The sequence below is a fragment of the Procambarus clarkii genome, chromosome 2, assembly GCF_040958095.1.
Source record: "Procambarus clarkii isolate CNS0578487 chromosome 2, FALCON_Pclarkii_2.0, whole genome shotgun sequence".
In the NCBI taxonomy this organism is placed as follows: Eukaryota; Metazoa; Arthropoda; class Malacostraca; order Decapoda; family Cambaridae; genus Procambarus; species Procambarus clarkii.
In genome coordinates this window covers 30537737-30560299 of record NC_091151.1, presented here as the reverse complement: position 1 = coordinate 30560299, position 22563 = coordinate 30537737, and the positions used below count along the sequence as shown (strand labels likewise).

Sequence of the window (22563 nt, the reverse complement as noted above, 5' to 3'; positions counted from 1 at the left end):
AACTTAATATCAATATGGTGTTCACTAATAGTACGATCAAGTCCAATTTCATACAAAATACCCCTGGTACAGCAGGTTGTGTGTATTCGAGTTCCTGCAATGATTGTGATTTTGTGTACTCTGGACAAACAGGAAAGTCCTTACAATTGCGGTTGTCCCAACATGCTTATAGTATTAGAACTGCCTAAACATTTAGTGCATTGTATCCACACACGAGTTTGTGTGATCACACTATTAAGTGGGATGGAGCGAAAAGCATTACCAATTGCGGTGATTTCGTGGAACGAAATTTAATTGAGTCTGCCTTAGTCAGTGTCCAAATCTTATCAATGTTAGTACTGGTACGTACAGTACCAGTACTAACAGACCCAGTGTCTGCCTTAATCAGTGTCCAAATCTTATCAATGTTAGTACTGGTACGTACAGTACCAGTGCAGACCCAGATCATTTTGTAGCTTCTTAGGGACACTGTCAAATTCGGTCCCGAATGTGTCTGTCTGAGCTCTTTTGAATCCAGTAACTTAGGGCACTAGGGAATTTATGCTTGATTCCTATTTTCTTTAGAAAATCAAACACCACTTGGGTGACACCTATTACTTTGTTCAGTTCAGAGTACCGATTAGGATCAATTACCAAAGTCCAAGGTAGTTCTGGGTTCTCTGTGGGAACAGTGACATTGGTCACAATGACTTGTGGCTTTTGTTTTGGCCACTGGTCGCTGACTAGCCACTGAGGTCCATTGAACCACATCTCCGCCTTTGTTAATTGCTGTAAAGTCAGGCCTCGGGAGAGATAGTCAGCTGGATTCTCTTTGGTGGGTACATATCTCAGTTTGTACCCTGCCAACAACCCTCGTATTTCCTTAACACGGTTACTTATGCAAGGATTTTTACTATTATGGTTTTTAACCCACTGTAGCACTGCCTCATTATCTGACCATACCACTGTTTCTTCAAAGTGGATGTTCCTTAAGTCCTTGATCAGATAATGAGCCAATCTTATTCCTACCAGTAAGGCTGTTAATTCCAGTTGTGGCAATGATCGTTTCTTTAATGGTGCCATTCTGGCCTTTGATGTGAGCATATTGGTTTGCCCATTTGAGACCAGGTAAGCTACTGTGCCATAAGCCTTTCCTGAGGAATCACAGAATACATGTAGCTTGATGGATTCCTTTTCATTTACTGTGTTCTGAGGGAACTTGACAGACTCTAGGATACTTAAATCTTTCACTAGCCCTTGCCATTTTTCTTGTAAGGTAGGTGTTAGAAGCCTATCTAATCTATAGCCTATCTAAAAAGTCCCAGCCTATCTTTTGTTGCCAACATTCCTGCATTATCAACTTCCCATTAATTAAGATGGACGTAATAGTCCCAATGGGTCAAAGGGTATGCTGACTTGTGAGAGTAATTTTCTCATTGTTAGGTTGGTGGTATTTGGCTCCACCGACTTGATTGTCAACTGATCTGCTGTCGTATCCTATTCGACGCCTAGTAATTTTGTCTTCTCGGGTACCTGGTAATCAGGAAAATCAGTTTCGATCAGTTGATTTAATTTTGTATTGTTGGAGACCCATGACTGGAGAGGCATATTTGCTCCCAGTAATTCTTGATTGGCCTCGTGGTATATGTTCAGCAGTTTACACCCACTGCTGGTTGTTCCTTGGAAATTGTCCACATACAAGTTATTGCTAATTTCTGTTTTATTTGGGCTATTGGACTTCTTCAAGTGCGTGTCAAAGGTAGCTTGAAGCAGAAAGAGGGAAGACGTGGCACCAAACAAAACAGACGCAAACCTGTAAGTGATTAATTCACTGTTTGGATCATTAGGATCCTTAGGATCCTTGGATCATTAGGATCCATGCTGCATTTTCAGCCATGTTCCCCCTTTTTTATCTTTATTTTTATTTGTTCTCAACACATTTTATTCTTTATACTCAATTGGTATTAAGTTTTAGTCATTAATGTTTTTCCTGCCCGAAACGCTTTGTGTAATAGTGGCTTTAGGCATTGTATGTACTAGCTCCATCTGTATATCGATCAAATTATGTAAAATCTCTTGTATGTATGTACCTTACCTGATTTTTTTTATTTTTAATCCATAGGAACTTTGTGTAGTTACAGTCTTCTTCTTGGAGACCTACCCTAAGGAAGGCTTTACTGATGTCTGCCGTGTATGCGTAAGTCCAGATGTGGAACTTTAACAGCACATCGTACAGCCTTTGTGTCAGGCTAGGGCCAGTTTGGAGGCAGTCATTTAAGGAAACACTATTCTGCTTTGTCTTAGCACTGCAATTAAATACTGTCCATAGTGGGGTAGTAGCTGAATTTTTCAGTACAGGATGGTGTGGCAGGTAGTGTCCTTCCTTTGGGTTATCATTTGTGACAACTTTGATAAATTTGTCATCGAGTTGCTTCTTGATTATTTCATGGTGCAATTTCAAGTTCTCAGGATGTCTTTGTAAGCACAACACCTGTAACTTTAATTGGTTTTGTGCCATAAAATGGTTGACGGGTAGCTGAGGGTGATTCAGCTTCCATGATAACCTGACCCAGTATTGATTATCTTTGTAGAGAACTGAGCCTAGTTATTGTTTGTAAGTTTAGTCGTCATCTAGACTAGGTAGTTCAGGGACAATGCCGAGAGTTGCCAGGTCCCATAGTTTATGAACAGGGGGATCAAGCTCATCCTCAGACATGTCTCTGAATTGCAGTGGAGACTGTTCTAGTCATGCAACCATTACTGGGTTGGCATGTTGGTGGTCTACAGGTGCGGGTTGCTTTAATCGTAATACTGGGCCTGTTAGCAAATAGCCACCTGCAGATGGCAACAAGTTCATACCTTGTTTCTCTTCCTTTCCTTTGATAAACTTATGGTAGACATCTGATCCTAACAGGATCTTGTATCTAGGTTCAAAGAACCAAAGCTATGTGGGAAAATCCTAGCAAGCTTTAATTGTCTTTATTCTGTGAATATTCAAATATTTACTTTATTTTTATTTTTTAATTGACTTTAATATTATATTATTTTTATTTGATTATTTTTCTTCTGAGTTAGTTCCTAATTAGTTAGTAGTGGACTGTATATATTTTGATTCAGGCTGCTAAAATATTTCACACACAGTTGGGGGGACAATTTGTAGCTTAAACCACTTTGAGGTGGATCCTTCATAGACCACAAATTGTTTACCTAGTCTTTAACATATAAATTATAAATCATACCACATATGGTGGTCTAATCTACTGTAATTATACTTATAGTTAATCTATCTACAGTATAAAATAAAAGGGGGGGCCTTAGCTGATACTGTTGGTGGGGATTGCTAAGGCTGTGTAATTGTAGGATCAGAATTGGGTGTGGACCTGTGCCTCAGAGTGTCACATAATGGTGGTTATCTGGAGGCCTACAAGGCTTGATGTATAGCTAGTGACTGCAATCACAGTTATATTGGTCTGCTCAGCTTCTTGTAACTCAAACTCACAGTTACCTGCCGAGTGTAAGGAATTAATAATGGTTCCCTAAACATATAAGTATGACATGGAATATGTCATGTATGTATGTGTTATGCCGAGTAAACTCATTTTGTTTTGGGATTTAATCCCATGTCTTAATGATATTTCCTACAATAATAATAATGGCTAGTATTAAATGCAACAGAAATACTGAAAATTGTTCTTCCCTTTGTTCATGAGATCTTCAGTTGGGCAGATCGTAGAGGATCCTGTATCGAAGCTCGGAGAAAGAACCTTTATGTGTTGTTGTTGTTGTTGTTGTTGAGGTTGATTTAGGGGCGACGACAATCGTGGGATCGGATGCGCCCCAGCGTACCCTTTAAGGGTGAATCGCGAAGCCAGGAAAGGTGAAACGCCAAGCCAAAATGCTAAACGAGTGACGCCAATCACTAGAAACTAATAAGCCATACAGCAAATAAACGCACAGTCAGGCAGATGATTGGGGAGTCCCAGGAGTCCCTCAGGGTGACAAGCACCGGCCCCGCTCCACACAGAGAACACCAGCTAGGTAGCAAAACCAAAACTCTGTCCCCAACTAAAACGCAAAAAGTCATCCAGTGTCCTCCGGCAGAGCAGAAGCCAGCCGCCCACCACAGCTGAGGGCATACCAGGAACCCACCAAGACCCGCCAACCCCCTGCACCTCTAGGCCAAGCCAGACCCCGAACACCGTCACCTCACCGGGAGAACCAGCCAGAACATGCAAAAAAAAATCTATCAACAATCCCATGACCCAAGGCGATATGTGCGCCAGGCGTCATACAATTGGACCGTTGAAGACGGATGCCAAACGGCAGTAGCAAAGCCAAAACGCAAAAACAGGATGTGATCCAGCGGCTCCCAGACGGAGGAGGTAACCAGACGTCCACTCGGCATCTAGGTTGAACCAGGAGTCCAACCTTTATGTGTTGTAAAATTTGTCAGGGAGTGCTTCCTCACTGTGTTTACAAGTTGCAGTTGTGAATGTGATGTCTCCTTTGGGGAGACGTCCTAAATTATTTGGTGGTTCTATTTATGATTAAGGAATAGAAAGTTAAGCTATATTCCTGGTGTTGGAAATCATATTCTGTCCTAGTGAACACTTTTTTATTAAGTATAAATAATAGACTGAGGTTTAAAAAGAAATGAGAAATATAATATATGGCTTGTTGAATGACGTCACAGAATACCCGTTCTCATTTTCTTTAATGGGTAACTTATGTTATTATGTATGTCGGATTTTCCGACATCAACCACTATAACCATCAACAACCACTATCACCATCACCACTGACCACCACAACTATCAAATGTTACGTGTCGTAGTCTAGCAAGGCTCGTGTATCTATCAGCACTGGTTCATACCCAGCAAACATTTTCACGTTTTTAAAACGTTCTAAAAACGACATTTCATTGTTTTCAGCACGTTTATAATTACGTTTTAAAAATGTTTTTTGAGAATTTTTTTATACGACCTTAGAACGTAAATAAATAACATTTAAAAAACCTTTTTATAATCTTTTAATTACCTACATTAAAACATTTAGGGTAAATCAGGGTATAATAATTTTTTAAATTATATCTGAAATAGAAAGGGAGAGAAAGAAAGAAGACATATCTGAGAAAGAAATGGACATCCTATATATGTACGTGTAAATTACAAATAAATAGGGTACAAAAAGAGAATTAAAATATTATATTTATTTAAGATTGAGTAATACAACAAAATATATGTAATAGCTCGAAATATATAGACTATATCTATAATAGAATATAAAAGTAAAAATCTATATAAGCAATATGTGAACACAATAGATTTCGTGATCAAGCAGCCTGTGATTCATGTCATGCTGAGTGAGATCAGCCTGACGTTACAAGCAGTTATTGTTACTTAAAACTAAAACAAGTAAAATTTCCCGAGTATACATATAACATTATAGTTTTTCTGTGACTAAAAATAAAAATCTATAAATCAAAAGTTTAGGACTAATTAACTAAAAATAAAAATCTACAAGTGAATGTAAACACAGTCAAGTATAATATTCATGTAGAAAGAGAAAGAAAGAGAAAAAGAAAGAGAAAGAAAGAAAGAAAGAAAACAAAGGAGAAAGAAAGAAAGAGAAAGAAAAAGAAAGATAGAAAGAAAAGAGAGACAAAATATATATTATTCAAGAGAACTTGACAATTAAGCACCTTCAAACAATTCATGATCAAGCAGGCTGTGATTCATGTCATGCTGAGATCAATCTGACGTCACAAGCAGTTATTGTTACTTAAAACTAAAACAAGTAAAATTTCCTGAGTATACACTATATACTATATAACATAACACTATAGTTTTTCTATGACTAAAAATACAAATTATAAATCATTTATTCAAATGTTAGCACCATGCAAGAAGAGAGGAGACAGAACAAAATTAAGGCAAGGGGAGAGAAGACAGAATAGAAACAACAGAGAGGGGAGAGAGAAATGAGAGAACATTGAAGAGAAGGGGAAGAGAAAGACAAGATAAGAAAAAGATACAAGATAAAAACGACGCAAGTGAATTCCACAAATGTAAAAAGTAAAGGAAGAGAGAAGCTAGAAGAGACAGAAAACGAGAGGTGTTAGAAGAGAGGAGGAAAGGAGAGATAAAAAGAGACAAGAAAAACAGGAGAGAAACGTAAAAGAAATTAAAACAAAAGGGACATTTGTGAGGAGAGAAAATAAAGAGACCAGAGAAGACCAAATATCAAGAGTGAGGATAAACACTTAATTGTGAATTTTCTTAGTAGACATCCTCTGCCTCTTGTTGCCCCTCTTGTATACGAATCGTACTTGCAAGTTTTCCCTGAAAAGATATTAACAAAATTAATTAATATTTATTTGTTTATATAAATTACACACACACAAATATATATATATATATATATATATATATATATATATATATATATATATATATATATATATATATATATATATATATATATATGTATATATGTATATATATATATATATGTATATATATGCGGAAAATCCACAGAGAAATATGAAATGAGGTGAACGTTTCGGCTTTGTTAAAGCCTTTGTCAACACCAGACTGATTGAGTCTGGTGTTGACAAAGGCTTTAACAAAGCCGAAACGTTCACCTCATTTCATATTTCTCTGTGGATTTTCCGCATAAAATGATCAGTGTTTTGTGATCGTCAATTGCATGTATATATATATATATATATGAGGGAAGGGGATGTTCCCTCCATGCTGGATATTGTATTTACCAGGAAAGAGGAGAGATTTATCATTCAGTACCTCCCTCCCTTGGGTAAAAGTGACCATGTCTTTTTGGGACTAAAGTATGCAATGCATTATAATCTGGAAGAAAATGAGCTTGAAGCAGTTGAAAAACCTGATTTGTGGAGAGGTCATAATGGGGAACTCAGATATTTCCTTAAGGAATTTGACAGAAACACTTGCTGTTAAGACATTAGGACATCTTCGGACATTAGGACATCTTCAGAATGAGTGGATTTACAGGTCGAGAACTGGACATAAATAGGCAGGAGAGAATGGTGGAGTGAGGCGAGGTACAATACGTGGACACTGCAGAGGGCCTATTGGCCCATCCGATGCAGCAACCACACACAGGCCCAAACATAGATTGGGAGATGGCTTCTTCAATAATGAATTGTAAAAGTACTTATAACAGAAACATAATTGGATCTGCTTTGATACAGATCACAAAAGAAAGTAAATTGAACATTAGCAGCGGTTTATATAACTTAGATCCATTTTTAATAGATCAATTAAAGGGCGATTTAAGTAGGATCATTGGAACACATTTGTCTCACTAATTCATTGTAAATATTTACTATTTTTATGCTATGATTATCCATGTTTGGGCCTGTGTGTGGTTCCTGCATCGGAAAAATTCTTGTTTCAATTTTCCTCCGTGGTCTGACACTGACTATCTATCTATCTATCTATATATCTATCTATATATCTATATATATATATATATATATATATATATATATATATATATATATATATATATATATATATATATATATATATATGTCGTACTTAGTAGCCAGAATGCACTTCTCAGCCTACTATGCAAGGCCCGATTTGCCTAATAAGCCAAGTTTTCATGAATTAATATATTTTCTCTAATTTTTTTCTTATGAAAAGATAAAGCTACCCATTTCATTATATATGAGGTCAATTTTTTTTATTGGAGGTAAAATTAACGTAGATATATGACCGAACCTAACCAACCCTACCTAACCTAACCTATCTTTATAGGTTAGGTTGCGTTAGATAGCCGAAAAAGTTAGGTTAGGTTAGGTAGGTTAGGTAATCGAAAAACAATTATTTCATGAAAACTTGGCTTATTAGGCAAATCAGGCCTTGCATTGTAGGCTGAGAAGTGTGTTCTGGCTACTAGGTACGATATATATATATATATATATATATATATATTTATATATATATATATATATATATATATATATATATATATATATATATATATATATATATATATATATATATATATATATATATAAACAGATAATTAGTGAAAACAAAAAAAATTTAAATGATTTTACCTTGTACATAGATCCACCAGGCCTGTTTGGAGCATGTTTAAGTACTTCAGAAATTTGAAAGGTCACGTCTTCCACCTTAACTTGCGGATGTGCGTTGATAGATGATTCTGTAAAATTAACAGTTATTTATATAACAAATTCTGTATAACAATAATATTCTGTAAAATTAAAAGTAATTTACACATCAGATAAAACTCTCCAGAGATGGTGATACACAACATATAAAAGACAAGTTTCAGAACAAAATATGCATTTAGGAATAAGGTTTCGTACATGTAGGTAGCACATGAGAAAAAAAGTGGAAGGTGATCAAGTTTATATTAACATGTTAACGGCTTTATTGAGGCTTTGCAAGAATGAAAAAATATTACTAATATAATCTCACCGACCAATGAATTGTACGTTGTTTAAAAGTCAATTATTTACATTATTATTATTATTTAATACTAATGATATAAAAATGCATTTTGCAATCTACTATTTATGCAAGTATTAACCACAGGATCATGAAATAAACTGCAAAATACTGTAAAGGATAAACCAATTAAGTTTACATTTTCCCATAGCTAAGTCAGTCAGTTCTACAGTACTAGCAGCAGAGAACAATTATGACCAACCTCTATTAAATGAAACAATCTTAAGAGCAAGTGATAGAAATATAATCATTTATACTTAATTTGAACTTAAAATTTTAATTTTTTAGTGAATTTTAAATAAAAAAAAATTATTTAATTTTTTTGTTACTTACTTAAAATAACATTATATAGTTCTTGTTTTTCTAGAAATGCTAATTTCTTCTTTTGTCCTTTTAGGCTGTATAATGACCAAAGGCCGTTTGTTCCTATCTTCTTCATCATTCTTCGAACCGTAGTTGCACAATCAGACCCACGTACACTGGTTACAAGCAACACCTAAAAGCAACAACAAAAATGTAGTACACTAGTAATTTTGATATATGTATGTATATATATACTCAAACCAATTCTATTTGCTGACGACACAACCTTCATTTACTCCAGTCCTGACCCCCTTGCTCTAAATGCCACAGTAAATACTGAGCTAGAGAAAGTCCATCTTTGGCTAACTGCCAACAAACTCACCCTTAACATTGACAAAACGTTTTATATTCTGTTTGGCAATAAATCCTCTAATCAGATAAATCTCAAAATAAACAATACCCAAATTTGTAACAAATTAGATGGCAAATTCCTTGGCGTTCTCATCGACCACAAGCTGAATTTCCAGGGTCACATTCTAAATATATCAAAAAAAGTTTCAAAAACTGTTGGCATTCTTTCTAAGATCAGATATTATGTACCCCGCCCTGCCCTGGTTACTCTCTATTACTCCCTTATCTATCCATATCTCAACTATGGTATTTGTGCTTGGGGCTCTACTACCCAAAATCACTTACGTCCTCTATTTACTCAACACAAAGCTGCTATTAGGACAATATCCAATTCTGGCCCCAGACATCACTCGGTACCCCTATTCAAATCCCTGAATATGTTAGACATTAAGTCACTGCACATTCTCTCATGTGTACTATACATATACAAAACGCTAAATTGTAATGCCAATCCTGATCTCAAAAGCTTCATAGAAGGTTGTAACAGAACCCATGAGCACCACACCAGAAATAAATACAGTTTTGATATTCCTAGAGTACGACTTAATCAAACCAGAAATGCTCTACAAATCAAGGGGCCCAGGATGTGGAATGACCTTCCCAACCATGTTAAAGACAGTACCTCTCTCAACCAGTTTAAGATAAAAACTATACACTACCTAATAAATTCCCTGTAACCCACCTCACTCCTTTATTGTCAACCCATGTCTGTTATTTTATTTTATTATTATTATTATTTTTTTAATCAACACTGTTTGTCAACCTATTGTATTTGTGCTGCTTTTTCAGTCATGTTCCCCCTTTTTTTATCTTTATTTGTATTTGTTTTCAACACTTTTTATTCTTTATGCTCAATTAGTATTAAGTTCTAGATATTAATGTTTTTCTTGCCCGAAACGCATTGCGTAATAGTGGCTTTAGGCATTGTATGTACTAGCTCTATCTATATATCAATCCATTAATGTAACATCACTTGTATGTATGTACCTTACCTGAATAAACATATTTATTTATTTATTTATTTATGTATGTATGTATGTATGTATGTATGTATGTATGTATGTATGTATGTATGTATGTATGTATGTATGTATGTATGTATGTATGTGTGTATGTATGTATGTATGTGTATGTATGTGTATGTATACATATACATATATATATATATATATATATATATATATATATATATATATATATATATATATATATATATATATATATATATATATATATATATATATATATATATATATATATATATATATATATATATTGGTGTATACTGGCAGCAGGTTTTCTTTCAAACATGTTTCATTGAATATGACCGCATATTCTGTATTTATTATTTTCTGGTTTAGGGCTTCTATCCCTCTAACTATTTTCTTAGCATCAGGGCTTAATTGAAATAGGAGTTCTGCAAAACTCATTTTCGTACTTTTAAGGTGAAGAAAAGAAGTGATTTACTATAGAGTGTATTACACTTATTTATATAATTTGCACGACGTTTCGAACCTCCATGGTTCATTCTCAAGTGAACAGATCTTACAATACTCTTAGAGAGTTCTCTTAGAGTTAGTTCTCTTAGAGAGAACAACAAGAGAAAACAAGAGAAATGTTTCTAACAAGAGAAATGTTGAACAAGAATACTTGCATAATAGACAAAACCCAAGATGCAAGAAGATTACAAATTCTTGAGGCAATTCACATAAGAATAGAGCGACCTACCATGAACACCCAAATCACGGAACTATTTACTCTACCTACCATGAGAGTAAGGACAAGACAAGAACATATCGATGCCAACACAGAAGACAATGTCCAACATAACATGCCAATTACACTGGATTAATCTTTGTTTAGATTGGAGATGCCTCGTATGGGCCAATAAGCCTTCTGCAGCCTCTATGTTTCACCTCACATTTATCCCTTATGTATCCCCCCATGTTTTCACCTTCATTGTATTATCACCTGACCCAGTGCGGGTATAAAATCAACTAGTATTGTAAGATCTGTTCACTTGAGAATGAACCATGGAGGTTCGAAACGTCGTGCAAATTATATAAATAAGTGTAATACACTCTATAGTAAATCACTTCTTTTCTTCACCTTAAAAGTACGAAAATGAGTTTTGGAGAACTCCTATTTCAATTAAGCCCTGATGCTAAGAAAATAGTTAGAGGGATAGAAGCCCTAAACCAGAAAATAATAAATACAGAATATGCGGTCATATTCAATGAAACATATATATATATATGTCGTACCTAGTAGCCAGAACGCAATTTTCGGCCTACTATTCAAGGCCCGATTTGCCTAATAAGCCAAGTTTTCCTGAATTAATATAATTTCTCTAATTTTTTTCTTATGAAATGATAAAGCTACCCATTTCATTATGTATGAGGTCAATTTTTTTTATTAGAGTTAAAATTAACGTAGATATATGACCTAACCTAACCAACCCTACCTAACCTAACCTAACCTATCTTTATAGGTTAGGTTAGGTTAGGTAGCGGAAAAAGTTAGGTTAGGTTAGGTTAGGTAGGTTAGGTTGCCGAAAAACAATTAATTCATGAAAACTTGGCTTATTAGGCAAATCAGGCCTTGCATAGTAGGCTGAGAAGTGCGTTCTGGCTACTAGGTACAACATATATATATATATATATATATATATATATATATATATATATATATATATATATATATGTATATATATATATATATATATATATATATATATATATATATATATATATATATATATATATATATATATATATATATATATATATATATATATATATATATATCATAACTTATGATAAGGCATCTTATCATAAATAACATCTCAACAAAAATCACATCATTCTAGGAGGTGATTTCAATATTGACCTGGGTCTACAAAATAACCCTCTAGTTGACTATTTCCATAACAGCATGTAATCCTCTATGATAATCCCCACAATCACCAAGCACTAGACCAAAGTTCTCAAGTCAAGCCTAGCCTCGGGCCGGGCTTGGGGAGTAGAAGAACTCCCAGACCCCCATCAAGCAGATAAGTGTGTGTGTTATGAAGAGATACATCTCAACGACTAACAAAATTAGCAAGAGAAATATAGTCGTTGAAATGTAAGCCTCATCCTAACCATACACTCAAGACCTTGAGAAAGCACTCAGGAGAGTGTGAAAGACTCTGTGTTAATATTACATAATTTACAAATACATAAGTGTTATATTTTATCCTATCCTATATAAACAAGATTATATCATTATTCTTATTATTTAGCAATTTTATCTTTTCTGCATGAACTATCAAAAAATTTTAATTTGAAAATTAGCAAATATCTGTAATATTTAAGATGAAAAATTGAAGGAAACATTACTGTTAAAATACCACTTACAAATTTTGTTCTGAAACTCGATTCCGCTAACTTCCTATTGAGAACATTAAGATCACCTTCTGCAGCAATAGGATTTGGTATTAGATCTTCTATGATCTTGTCTGTTTCTTTTGTAGTCAAAGTTGCTTTTAATATCTTCACATCACTTTTCAGTTCATTCACATCACTTTTCAGTTCATTCACTTCAGTGTATATGGCCTGCAACATGTTACCTGGAAATTTATACAGTATATAGAAAGTGTACATGCTATTATATTACATATCTTGAATGTACATTTAAAATAAAAGCATTATAAAGTATATTTTAAAATAACTGACACTGAGAAAGCACCCAAAAAGTAGGCTATGACTGATGTGATAGATAATGGGATAATTTCTTAGTAATTATGAAACTGCTTATATAATTGGAAGCAAATTCAGCAATCTAACCTGCTCAGTTTGCAGTCTACTTGAACATGAAACTTATGCCTATCACCCATAGGGTACATATAGGTTATAGGCTACATAATAAATTAATTAAACTTTTAAAACTTACTCATATTCTGCATCATTTCTTTCAAACTCCTATCGTTCTTGTCTGGTGACTTTGGGTCGAATAAATTCCTTGACCTTGGAGTCCTAACGACTGAAGTACTTGGCGTGACCAGCTCATTGTCTTTAAGATTGCAAGATTTAGCTATTAAAATCTAACTACTGTACTGTATAATCAACAAATTTCATGAGCTTTTACTACTGCATACTAATATTATAAGTTATACTATATGTCTACATCACATTTAAACTACCCAACATCAGAAAGAGGGTGAGCCAACATCAGAGAGGCGGGGGGGGGTTATCATGAGAGAGAGGAGGGCCAACATGAGAAGAGAAGAAAAAAGAAAAGAAAGAAATAAATAAAGAAAAAGAAAGAAAAGAAAGATAGAGAGACATACAGAGACAGACAGACACATACACACAGAATAAGAAGAGGTGACAGAACAAAATTAACAAAACAAATTTCAACATGAGAAAAGGGAGGTCAACATGAGAGAGAGAATGAGGGTCAACATGAGAGAGTGGGTCAACATGATATATATTTTAAATAATTACTTATTACCTTCATGAAGAAATACTGATGGCGTCAACGGTGTATTGTGAAGTGTAGTCTTCACTGGAGACTGCTTTTGTAGGACTGTTCTATTAGATGAAAAGGAGTTATGTTTATTTCAAACACTTTTTAACCAAATAATATTTTTAAGACTTTAATATAGTTTGAACTAACATGAGAGAGGTGGGGGTCAACATGAAATACACATTTTAAAAATTAACTTATTACCTTCATGAGGAAATACTGATGGCGTTGAAGGTGTATTGTGAAGTGTAGTCTTCACTGGAGACGGCTTTTGTAGGACTGTTCTATTAGCTGAAAAGGAGTTATGCTTATTTCAAACACTTGTTAACCAAAATATATTTTTAAGACTTTAATATAGTTTGAACTAACATGAGAGAGGTGGGGGTCAATATGAGATACATATTTTAAAAATTAACTTAAGGTAAGGGACAAATTAACACGTAAGGTAAAGGTAAGATAAAGGACAAATTAACACGTAAGGGACAAACAAAAAGAAAAGTAATAACAAACCTGCTTGTTTCTAGTGACTAGATCAAAGGAAAACCAAAATTTCCCTGAACTGTGACAAGTGAAAAGCACCTGCTAGACAAAGTGGGAAAAGTTCACTAGACCCCATATGCACATAAAAGAATAATATACTTAATATTAAACAATTAGAAATAAACACATATTTCTATACAGAAATTCCAGATAAGCATAAAAATTACTCAAAGCTTCTAGTACTTCCAGAAGGAATTAAAAAAAAAAAAAAAAAAAAAAAACAGCAAGAACTAAGTTTAGAGCAGTTTTTAGTTTTTTTTTAAACCAAAAGCATAAATAACCAAACAAAGGAAGCATAGTTAAATATCAATTTAGAACTTTTAATGTTATTTACTACTAATCCTTACATTCACTTAATATACCAGAATAATATGGTATTTGCGGAGGACTTATTTCTTTTGAAGGTGTATTCTCATATGAAGATGGCGAACACTTCTTCTTGGATTGAGACGAGTGATGATTGCCTGAAATTATTTAAATTGCTTAATGTATTGAATGGCATTTTTCAAGTTGCAAATTTTTTTTAAATTACTGTAGTAGGTTATCAATGCTTACGTTTGTTATTCTCGGAATTCTCTTCTTCATATTTGAAGCATGGTTTCCTTTTTCGTTGTCGAGGATAGCCCATATCGTCTTCAGTTTCGACATTTGAAGTGTCTTCCGCAGCTAAGCATCTTCGTTTTGCAACGTCAAAATCATCTGTAATAATTGAATATAATTAGTAATATATCAGCGAGATATATATTTATCGTTACCTAGTAGAGTAGTGAACACTAAGAAATAACTTAAATCAGCTTCCTAAAGAGATGTTTAATAAAACGACGTACATGATTTGGAACTTATAACTGGGGCACAAAAGTCTTAAGTAGCTATGAGGAAACCCATCTTGTGATTAAAATATAATTATAATGCTGTTTTTGTCTGCAGTGTTAAAGTTATGGTGAATGAATGAATAGGTGTCTTGTATCTTAAATCTTAATAATTATAAATTTAATACCTACCAGTTGTTGATACGACATGCACTCGCCAATTTGTCGTGTCTGGCTTTTCGTGATTTTGGGCACTAACTGTATGCCTGCTCTGTGGCCACCAGCACAATATTTTTTCCTGAAAAGTCGAAATAAACTGTTACATGCTAATTTTAGCACTAATTTGGAATATTTTTAAAGCAACTCAATATATGCAATTTTTTAGTTTCAAAGTAATGCTTACATCATTGTGTTCTGCTTACAATGCTTATGATGCTAGTAATACAATGCTAGTAATGCTTACAACAACCTTATCATTGTGTTCATTGCTGTCTTCTTTTATGTGCTAGCCATATGCTATATTGTGACTACCAATTTTTGTCAACTACCATTCAAGCTGTCATTGCAATCAATCTTATATTGTTTCTGCTGTATTGTGCCTACCAATTTGTTGTCAACTACCATTTTAAGCTGTCATTGCAATCAATCATAGCTACCTATGTGCTTTAATATACTGTACCTATAATTTTCTCTCATCTTTTTTTTTTTTTTTCATTCCATGTAATCTGTTATCATTTTTTTGTCTATAAATTTTGCAAGTATTTACCTCCTTAAAATTTTCTTAGATTAAGGACCTGCCCGAAACGCTGCGCGTGCTAGTGGCTTTACAAGACTGTAATTACCATAATTGTATCCTCACATTCCTTATGTACATTCTTGTATATGCATAAATAAATAAATAAATCATCAGATTTTTCAATCCAGGTTGTGGAGATGATACCCACACTACGATCATTGAAGCCTACCACTGCATACCGCTTTTCAGATGTCATCTACAAAATTGAAAAATCTTATTAAGGGTTGTTCTCCCCAAAAAAAGAAATTAGCATAAAGTTGGTAATAGATTTACTTGATTGTGTCAATCATAGATTAGCCACATTTGTAAATGATTTTCGGTTGGTATAAACAGTAGCTGCCATGTATGGACTAAAAGGCTTAATACAGTTTTATCTCTTAATGTGCTCTCAAAATATTAATAATTTTCATGAAATACAGGGTAATGGGATTTTTAAACAGGTAAATATTGGTCAAAAGATAATAGCTTTAATAAAAAACTAAATTGTGAATCTCATTAACTTACAATATTAGTTCAAACTATTATTAAAGCATGGATACAGTATTTAAATACGTACTTGTCATAAGTCATGTAGTATTGACAGAAAAGTATTTGCGCTTTCTGTCTCGATCATCATACCTGTGCGGTTTAGTTTTCTTGCTGGAATCACCTTCATGGATGAATTCCTAGTAAGAACCTTAAATGCTCCAATTAATTTGGAGTTACAAGGTTTCTCAAAGAGAGGTATACTTCTCGAATATACCCTGCAAAGGAACATGCTGTCTCCATTTTCATCGGTGTCACTGACAGTGTCCAAAACTTGGCAGCAAGTTTCATTATTCAGCAAATAGGCATTGTTTGGTGCCTTGGTATATATTTTATGTTCTGTATTTGGTGTATAAATCCTTTGAGCATGCTGCATCTCTTTCAGCCTCTTTGCAATTTGAACAAGAGGGTTTTTACTTGATCGAACCATATTCTTAACCTGCTGCAGGTAATTTTCAAATGGAAATGCTGAACATCTGTCCAAACTACCAAACTCTTTGGCATCAGAGGATATGTGTGTTAGGCAGTGTACATTGTACACTAAAAAATCCTTACCATACAGCTCACGAGCCTTTAACACAAAGTACAGCAAAAGATCATGTGCATATTGGCTGTAATTTAACTGAATCAATTTAGGTGATACAAGAATAGAAATGGCTACACTCAGAGTCAGGAAATGGTCATACAATTCTTTGGGTAAGATTCCCTTCAGTACAATCTTACCGGTGTAGAGAAGGAGTTGCCTGTATTCAGTCGCTTTCCATCTATCAACCTCTGAAAGACTTCGAGGTTTACGTGCAAAGTGCATAGGCACAAATTGTGTTAGTTGAATTAGACGCTGACTAATTTCATCAACTTGGCGAGCACATAATTTTACGTTTTTATTTCGTATCCAGGCAAGAAGTAACCTTTTCATAACCCCAAGACATATCTGATGCATATAGTCTATGGGAAAAGTACTCACCATATTTATATTTAAGTCACAGAATGGTGATCTACCATGGTGATGTTGAGAATTAGATTGATTACGAAAATCTTCATCTGTTATGAGTTGTAAATTTTTCACTTGTTGATAAGTCATTCTTCCATTCCAAACACCCTCTTGGGTACATCTATCACACCCAAAGTAGCCAGAGTGGAGTTTGATTGCCTTCACCATTGCTTTTGCTGGGGCATCACATATGACTCCTTTTAGTTTTACTGGCAATGTTTTGTCATCATTTTTAAATCCATAGTGCATAATTTTTTTCAAATCCTGAATGAATTCATTTAAAAAATCTAAATCACTAGGTTTAGAGCTTCCGTATGTGAGGACTACTGGGAAAACTCTTATAGGTTTGACATTATTGATAGCACAAAGAACAGGCCATAAACTTTCATTTTTACTTCTAAATATTGGCAAACCATCAATGTTGCAAATTAAAGATATTTCTGCCAAATCTCTTATTGTTGATTTAGGATACAGCCTTAAAGTTTTCAACATTTCCTCCTCTAACCCCAAGTAGATATACATCATGCCTGATTTAGTCTCAGTAGGTATATGTTTAACTGTATTCAGTAACGAACGAGCTGTTTTTGGCAAGTCAGCATGTCCCTGTTTTCTCAATTTTTTTAATAAATTATCAATGGCATTGTGTGTTATGCCATATTTATTAACCCATACTAACAATACATCTGATAATGATTTATCATCCTCATCACCACTGCTCTCTGACTCTGATGATATTGGGTCATGCTCATCAATCATGTCCCAAGTCCAATCTCTCTCTCTCTGACTTTCCAGAGATGATGCATCTTCATTGGCTCCACAACCAATATTAGGTTCTGAATTAGATGACAAAGCAGCATGGTCATCGTCTATGCTGTTTGTTGTAACATTGGCCAAAGGATCCTGATTCAACAACTGAATCTCAACCTCATCACTATTTTCATTTTTGCCACGCTGGGACGCCTGTTCTTTTAGGCGTCGCTTTTTGGCCCGTGACATACGCTGCCATCTTGTGTGGTATTCTCTTCTTTTTTCTATAATGTGTGCATACATTCTGAAGGAGAAAGGCCAAGTGCTACATTACCAATTACTATTACAAGATTATTAGTAAAGTACTGTACTGCAAAAAGCAAATAAAATGGGGTAAACTAAACTTTGAAAACAAATAATAATTAAAACAGGTAAATTAGTAAAATAACAAAGGCTTAAGCAGACATGACTCTGCTTAAGCCATGTAAAGCAGACAGATAAGATGGCAATATATAAGGGGAAAAAATTAAAAAGCTAGGATATAAAACTAATTGAGATCAAAAGCATAAATTACTATAGGGGAAAAAATAACAAATGACTTCATAAAAAAATTATCAATTGCCAACAGCAACTTGGTAGTACGAGTCTAAGTCTAAGAAACAAACAAAATTTAAATGCTGTTATCTGCAATGAAACAATACATACTATTGCACGTACCGAAACATTGATGAATGTAAAAAATAGAGGTGTGAAAAAAAGGAGGTGTTATACCAAAACAGATGCAGAACTAGGAAACAGGATTTCTTCAACAGAAATTTTGAAATTGTTCACAATTTTTGTTAGACCAAAGTTGGAGTATGCAGCAGTTGTATGGTGCCCATATCTTAAGAAGCATATCAACAAACTGGAAACGGTGCAGAGACATGCCACTAACTGGCATTAACTAAATGCCAAAAAATATGCCAAATATACTACATAAATATACATACTACACATGCACAATAATTGTCCTGGGTCCAATGTCCTGGGACCTCTGATATTCATAATATATATATATATATATATATATATATATATATATATATATATATATATATATATATATATATATATATATATATATATATATATATATATATATATATATATATATATATATATATATATATATATATATATATATATATATATATATATATATATATATATATATATATATATATATATATATATATATATATATATATATATATATATATATATATATATATATATATATATATATATATATATATATATATATATATATATATATATATATATATATATATATATATATATATATATATATATATATATATATATATATATATATATATATATATATATATATATATAGGGCCATCAACACACCTCCAGCTAGGGCCATCAACACACCTCCAGGGCCATCAACACGCCTCCAGGGCCATCAACACAACACCACCATCAACACACCTCCAGCCAGGGCCACCAACACACCTCCAGGGCCACCAACACACCTCCAGGGCCACCAACACACCTCCAGGGCCATCAACACGCCTCCAGGGCCATCAACACAACACCACCATCAACACACCTCCAGCCAGGGCCACCAACACACCTCCAGGGCCACCAACACACCTCCAGGGCCACCAACACACCTCCAGGGCCACCAACACACCTCCAGGGCCATCAACACGCCTCCAGGGCCATCAACACAACACCACCATCAACACACCTCCAGCCAGGGCCACCAACACACCTCCAGGGCCACCAACACACCTCCAGGGCCACCAACACACCTCCAGGGCCATCAACACGCCTCCAGGGCCATCAACACAACACCACCATCAACACACCTCCAGCCAGGGCCACCAACACACCTCCAGGGCCACTAACACACCTCCAGGGCCACCAACACACCTCCAGGGCCACCAACACACCTCCAGGGCCACCAACACGTCTCCAGGGCCATCAACACACTTCCAGGGCCACCAACACGCCTCCAGGGCCATCAACTCAACACCACCATCAACACACCTCTAGCCAGGGCCATCAACACAACACCACCATCAACACACCTCCAGCCAGGGCCATCAACACACCATCCAGCCTACCACCACAAGCTTATATATATACTACACATGTCTAAGAGCAAATAAAAGAAAACAGTTACCTTAACTATTGAAGATGCAGCAGGATTTTGTGGATAAGCCAACAGCAGTCCCTCTCGACACGGTTTTAAAATGGCGGCGACTACCACAACATGCAACGAGCCTAAAGAATGTCCAGCGCTAGCATTATCTAAACGCTATTATATATTATCAAGCAATACGGAAATCTAAAATAAAAAAAATGATACAAATAATTGTATTAAATATTTATTTGCAATTACAATACCTCGGGAATATATTTTTGCATTAGCAAAACATATTAAGTTTGTATTTAGTTTAACTCAAATTAAAAAATTCTTTACAAATTCATTCATGTTGTTCATGTTTTTATGTTAAAATGTTTTTGTTGATTTGTTTGTATATTTTCATAAGTAAAGCATGCTTACCGTCTTATTCCAAGTTTTATGATAACTTTACAAGGTTTAAAACATAAAGTTCAATATATATTCTGGTTTTCACACAGGAATTATACGTTAATATAACATCATAATAACGTAATGATGTCGTGTAAATAACGTTATACTGACGTCATATAAATGTTATATTTATGTTATAAGAACGTAAATTGGATAGCTTTACAGAAAGTAAACAAAAAAAACTAAATGTTGACTGAAAATTATTTATTCTTAAATATAAAGCATGAAAACATTATAATTCCATAGCATTTACTATTATTTTTAAATTTTTACATAAATCTTAAAAAATTGTGTCTCAAGAATATATGTTTTTAGTTATATCCTTTGGTTTTAAGAACGTCAGATATACGTATTTATGTCAAAAGTTACAGTATTACCTTTGTGGGACCATTTAAAAACGTCCACAAACGTTCTGTGTTTGCTGGGTATCTAGGGTAAGGCCTCTGTGCATGTAACTAATACACCAGTATGCTCCTAGCAGGTACAAACTCATAGTAAATACAAGAAAAAGGACAAGTAATAACACAAATGTATATCTATATAATAATATATATATGCATTTAAATTCAATTATTATTGGCACTAATACTGCACATTAATTATGGGTAAGAATATGGCTTTAAAATATGTCTCCTCAAAAAAAATTATCATCTACTACTGAAAAAAAAATACAAGTCTTAACTTAGATGTTACTTGTTCACCCGACCACCAGCTACTGGCCAGAACCCAGCGCTCCCTGGCTAACCCTCCCCCCCCCCCCACTTCCGCCTCTACAAGGGAATGATGAATGATTAAATTACTTGACTAACAAACTTATGACAAAAGTAATCATTCTTAAACAGACATAATCATATTAATATAGTGTTTTCATACATGCAAATAATATAACTAAAAGTATAAACATTCTTAAAGGGTTTAAATAAACATTTATGTAATAATGGTTCCACAATCTGGCAACATCCACTGGACACGTCTCTCGCTGCCTTACCTCACACAAGATGCACACGTCTATGACAGGAACATAACCTGTCCACTGATGACAAGCCCCAACACCTTCAAACATCATACAGTATACATACACCAACATGCAGTATAATGCATCATACAATACTATCATTCACTCTGCCCTATCACTCAATACAATATTTATATTATATATGCAAATTTCTCTCATACAAATGCTACCATCTGGGATGAGTGTAAACAATATGATTACTGTGAGAGCCAGGTAATCATGATCATTGCCTGGGTCGTAACATACCTTCATCTCAGAGGAAAAAATGGTATTAATTGAAGATGAATTGCATTTTTCACGAAAGTAAGTACAATACATAGTACATGAATGGAAAAGTATACATGCATAAAAGAATGTATAAAATAAATCCAATGTACATGAAATATCAGGTGGCAAAAATGAAAACACAGGTATATTTTATTTGTCCAACAATCAAAATTCATCCAATTAGGTTTTACATGAAAATCAAAAACGTTCAGTCCTGTGATCATGTCCTACATCACTGTCTGTATATATCAGGAATTTCACACGTTTTTCTCTGGAGTATGCAAATTTATCTCTCCAGGGCACTATCTCATTAAGTTCACTTATATTCATGAGGTAATACTTTACTCTCCTGTCAATAATTTTATCATGATGCACATGAGTAGCAATGTCAATTAATGTACCTACACTAACAAGGTCTATGCCACGAGTTTTTCTTTTCATCTGTTTCTACTGTCAAACTTATACATAGTACCCATTTTCTACATGGTGAAATTTTCCAATTCAGATTCCATTTTTCATTACTCCTTGTTTCTGGAGTTGAACC

The 22563-nt window shown here is 34.3% G+C and overlaps 1 protein-coding gene across 1 annotated transcript; it reads right to left on the bottom strand.

Moving 5' to 3' along the window:
* Positions 1-13805: 13805 nt before the first annotated feature.
* On the bottom strand, positions 13806-14975 carry LOC123747760 (uncharacterized). The gene is made up of 3 exons (XM_045729975.2): positions 14817-14975; positions 14609-14725; positions 13806-14012 (listed from the first exon to the last, which is right to left on the bottom strand). Exons 1-3 carry the CDS (start codon positions 14887-14889, stop codon positions 13888-13890), a joined length of 315 nt encoding a protein of 104 aa, XP_045585931.2. The 5' UTR covers positions 14890-14975; the 3' UTR covers positions 13806-13887.
* Positions 14976-22563: the final 7588 nt, after the last annotated feature.